The sequence below is a fragment of the Trichechus manatus genome, unplaced genomic scaffold (genome assembly GCF_000243295.1).
Source record: "Trichechus manatus latirostris isolate Lorelei unplaced genomic scaffold, TriManLat1.0 scaffold00038, whole genome shotgun sequence".
NCBI classification, from domain to species: Eukaryota; Metazoa; Chordata; class Mammalia; order Sirenia; family Trichechidae; genus Trichechus; species Trichechus manatus.
The window spans coordinates 7543907-7548383 of NW_004443974.1; the positions used below are offsets into that span (position 1 = coordinate 7543907).

A 4477-nucleotide genomic window follows, 5' to 3' on the forward strand; every position below is an offset into this window, starting at 1 on the left:
GTACATACAGATTCTGTACGGGGAAAAAAGCTGTTCCAGCAACCTTAAAGTTAGTAATATAAAGAAAACTGCTACTTAGAAACAAATATAAAACATAAAATTCATTTTAATCTATATATATCAAATACAGCATTAGCACAGACATCTAACACATATGGAAATGCATTTATGGGACACGAACTAAACAAAGCAAATCTTCATCAGAATATTTGGCCTAACCTTCACATCTTCTAAAATAAACTCCATGATGGTTGAATAAGGTAGAAAATAACTCATCTAGCTACCTAAACTGGAAAAGACAGATGACTAGTCTTGAGTCTATTTGGTCTCTGCAGACTGGGTATTCACCATTCTGAGTCTTGCCAAAGTTGGTTCTGCAAAAAGCTTAACTCAGTCAGTTATATATTTTTCCATAGTTACCTTAATATTTTGGTTTTTTTTTTTTTTTATGGCTTCTTGCTGCTGTTGTATAGGCACATACAACACAGAGCAGAGATTTTCATTTCTCACAGAAGTTTCTCTCCTTGAGAAATTGGCACTTTGATCCTCAGCTTGAGTAATAGCTACATATAAACGGATCCTACCAGCACTGTTACCAATCTTGCTGCTTATGAAACTCCAGCACTTTGGCCAAGAGAGTGCCCTGACGTTAAAATCTTCTTAGGTGAACTGTTCCTACCAGTAGATTTTTATATTTAAACAGGTACATGTGTGTATGTAGTTTACATATATATTATATAGTAAGTTTGTACATACATACACACACTTAACACAGCAAAAGTGAAATTTCTCTCTTGAATAGAAATTTTAAGGGTATTAAAACAAATGCTGAAAATAACTATTTTACATTTATACCATAAAATTTTTAAAGGTAATGTGATGACATTAAGACCTAAGAGATCAAATACATCATATATGATTGTCATATATGCATGTTGTGTGTAAACTGATTTTTAATTATTTTTCTCTTTAATCAGAAAATAAAAGAGCTTACCTTTTTATACTGAGATCACAGCTTACAGTCACTATATTTCAGCCTATTTTATACAAGTGATATGGCTACGAAGGTCCGAGGAGAACGAGAATAAAGTGAGATAAACGTTCTGAAAACTGCTTAAAAGTATTAACCTGAAATACACAGAGGGTCCAACACCAGTTTTAAAAATACATTAACAAGGTATTCCCAGCTCTTCAATTAATAATGGTGAGTGACTGATCCATGATTTTCAAACATTCCCCCAAATTAAAAATGAAAAGGCTAATACTAGCAAAATCTACCATGTGGTTTGTTTCCCAGGTTAACAATTTGAGAGAAGCTACTAACGACTTCAGGAACCATGTAAACCCAACTCTGTGCTTCACCGTACCATGCATTGCATCTAGTCAGCATGAGGTATGTTGGAAATCTAGTAGACCAATTACCTTGCACAAGAGACGGGGTGCTCCTGCAACCTGAAGAAACCCAGGCTGCAAGCCACATCCCGGGCTGGGCGCCGGCCCCATGCGAAGGATATGGCTTCAAGGAGGACCCTCGTCTCTGAGAAATTATAATAGCACTAACTGACGCAGTTAAGAACGCAACTATTCCATTTATGTGCTAAAAAAGTTTAAAAACTGTCAGAAGACAGCACAGCTCACACGCTAATTCTAAGTTCTGTATTTGTCTGTAAACTCCCTGACAAGAGGCTAGGCTAAGAGGGGTTAAGTAGAGATATTGCTAGGTTTCCAAAGGAAAGGTTTTAAAACAGACACCGTGGCTTTGAATAAAGTATTGCTCTTCTTTAAAATGCTCAGTCACTGCTTTCAAAAATAAGGTGTCAGAGTGGTATATCTGAAAGCTGGAAAGCCTCAGGGGGTCACATTTTTCTTAAGACCAAGACATAGAAATTGCCATTTCAAGCCAGACAACCTGATGGTTCTAGAAGTCAGAGAAGAAATCTTGAGGGCCCAAGTGAATAATAAATGGTGCGACGCTCAGAGGCTGGCAATAGGGGCTGTCAATGAAAAAACCACCTACAGTGGAGAAAAGAGCAGAGAAGCAAAACTTTATGTTAATTTCACGCAATTTGGTGAAGCCAAGAGCTTCATTTATATTTCTCTGCTCTTTCAGCTGTAAGTGGAATTTTCATTACAAAATGGAGGGATGGGAAGGGCAAAGGTCGGGGGGGGGCACTTAATTCATTACAGAATTTAAACAGTTGAACTTGCATGGTTACCACTTCTAACAAAGGACTGACAGCTCATTATTTTAAGTAAAGCAGAGAAATGTAAAAGTTTGCAGCAACTGGGCAGGTTTACAACATGGTTAGTAACTTCCAACAAACAACAAAATTAAAAAAAAAAAAAAAAAGACTTGGTAGGAACCATTTGAAATGACTGCCATCATGTTGGAAAACAGCACAGCTCCCTTTTCACCATTATAGAGGGACTGAGTTATGAAGCAGAATCACCCACTTCAAAAGAATTTTCTAAAGAGAAATCTCCAGAGAGATTCCAACTTGGAATGCAAATTTGACGATCAATTCAAATAACAATACAGCTGCAGCTGCCAATTAATAGTATTCCAAAAACAAAGAGGACTATTGTAAATATTTAATGAATAAAAACTGGACACTACCAGCCATGCTTTTTCTTCTCAGTGATGGCTCTGTTTCATCCATAGGTCAGCAAAACGAATCAATGAAACATGAAAACTCCCAGCTGAAATGGGCCCTCTTGTTTATGTCTAGCCACTAATGCACAAGATGAGAATGATACGTTCACAGCTATTTCCAGCAAGTGATGAGGTTTTATTAAAGTATCACCCACCACTGATATAGACAAAAGGTCAAGGAGCAGAAGAAAGGAACAACTCATTGTGTAATATACATCTGAGAAGTTATACTAACACTTGTTTTAAATTGCCCATCTCACCCTCATTTAGTGGTCCCAAAGAAATCTGGAACATAAATTTGCCATATTTTGTGAAGCCCATTCTCACTGATGGGCAATGTTCAGCTCCTAGACATAAAATTTAAGAGGGAAGAGAAAAGTTAATTCGTGCTAAAAAGGAACATTTGTAAGACATACCAACTTTTAAATACTGGTATGGGACCACACTGTTGATTTCATGGGGGTGAGTACCTTAATGGAACCATTACTTCTAGTAACATTATAGGCTTTCCAATAAGGTGAGAATGCAAGTGGAAGACTTAAGTCTGCACCCATTACAGAACAGCACAATGTTACTGACTGATCATTTTTCACCAGCTTAGTCAGGTTTCTTAAAAATAAATGCTGACCCATGGCTGAAACCTGTCACTTTTCACAGCAGCACTCAACAAGAACTGGGACAATCGAAGAGCAAGTTTTTATGGGGACCCTGTTGCTGCTTTAGATTCTGATGTAATTGAAGAGGAAAACAGACCCTTCAATGAATCCCAGAACAATCGCTAATCTTTTATCTACATGAAAAAAGCCAGGGAGTAAACACAGTATCTTACAGAGTGAAGAAGGCCACAAGAACAAGAGAGGGTGGTTGATCGATTAATTTATTATTTTTTAAAACTTGGAAATTCTGAAACTAATCACATTCCTCCTTCCCCATCTCTGGGTAGTGCCATCATTTAATAAGCAGTGCTCTGATAACAGAATATAACCTTTATTATGGGAATGCCCTTGTACCACAGGAGTACAAAGAGCTTACAAAACAAGTGGACTGGCTCAAACTAACAATCACCTTTGCTGTGTTTTAGCAGTTTGTGTACAAATGAATGGGTTCTAGGACTAAGTTATTATTAGTTTTCAATTCCTTGTAATTTGATACCAAAACATATCAAAAATAATAAGCTAAAACAATATTCAAACCCATATCTTGTTGGCTTTAATTACACACTTCAATATTTACAAAGTTAAAGTTTAAATGAAAAGTCTCTATTGTATTAAAAAAAAATAACTAGAGCCCAAATTAAAGTGCTCTGGGCAAATACAAATCAATCAGCTAGGTCAGGGACTGCGTCAGGAACCAGGCAGTACTCTGTGTCACAACAAAGCAGTTTATTTGTGATCAGTGTCTGAGACTCTGTACATCCTTCACAAATTTAATTTTACATAATCTGATACTTAAAACTTAAACTTTGAACTGCTAGACTTTTATTTCCCTAGAACAGAAGGGCTGGTATAAGTTATTTTCCAGAAATGAGGTACCGTTTCACAGAACTGGTTTCTTTTTTTGTTTGTTTGTTTTCAAGTTTTAAAGAACTAAATTTGCATTTGTTAAAATCAAAAAGTAGGAAAGATGTTCTTTACAAATAATTTTGATCAAGTATGTGTTCAAAGAAAGCAGGATAAAAAGGCTTTTTCTCTAACATTCTGTATTGTACTGTATTGTTGCTCAATAGGAATTAGCTTCTGTCATTTGCTAAAAGAATGAGTAGTGGGGAACAGGATAAGTTGGGAATTTCATAACGGGCAACAGAACCATTCTCTTGGGTAAACC

At 36.4% G+C, this 4477-nt stretch overlaps 1 protein-coding gene across 1 annotated transcript in view; it reads right to left on the reverse strand.

Moving 5' to 3' along the window:
* Positions 1 to 425: 425 nt before the first annotated feature.
* The window catches only part of STRBP (spermatid perinuclear RNA binding protein), an 87999-nt gene continuing 83947 nt past the window's right edge, over positions 426 to 4477 (reverse strand). The window contains exon 17 of the mRNA XM_023730717.1: positions 426 to 1128. Coding sequence (XP_023586485.1) covers positions 1124 to 1128 — 5 coding nt within the window. The 3' untranslated portion in view covers positions 426 to 1123. The remainder of the gene's footprint in view (positions 1129 to 4477) is intronic.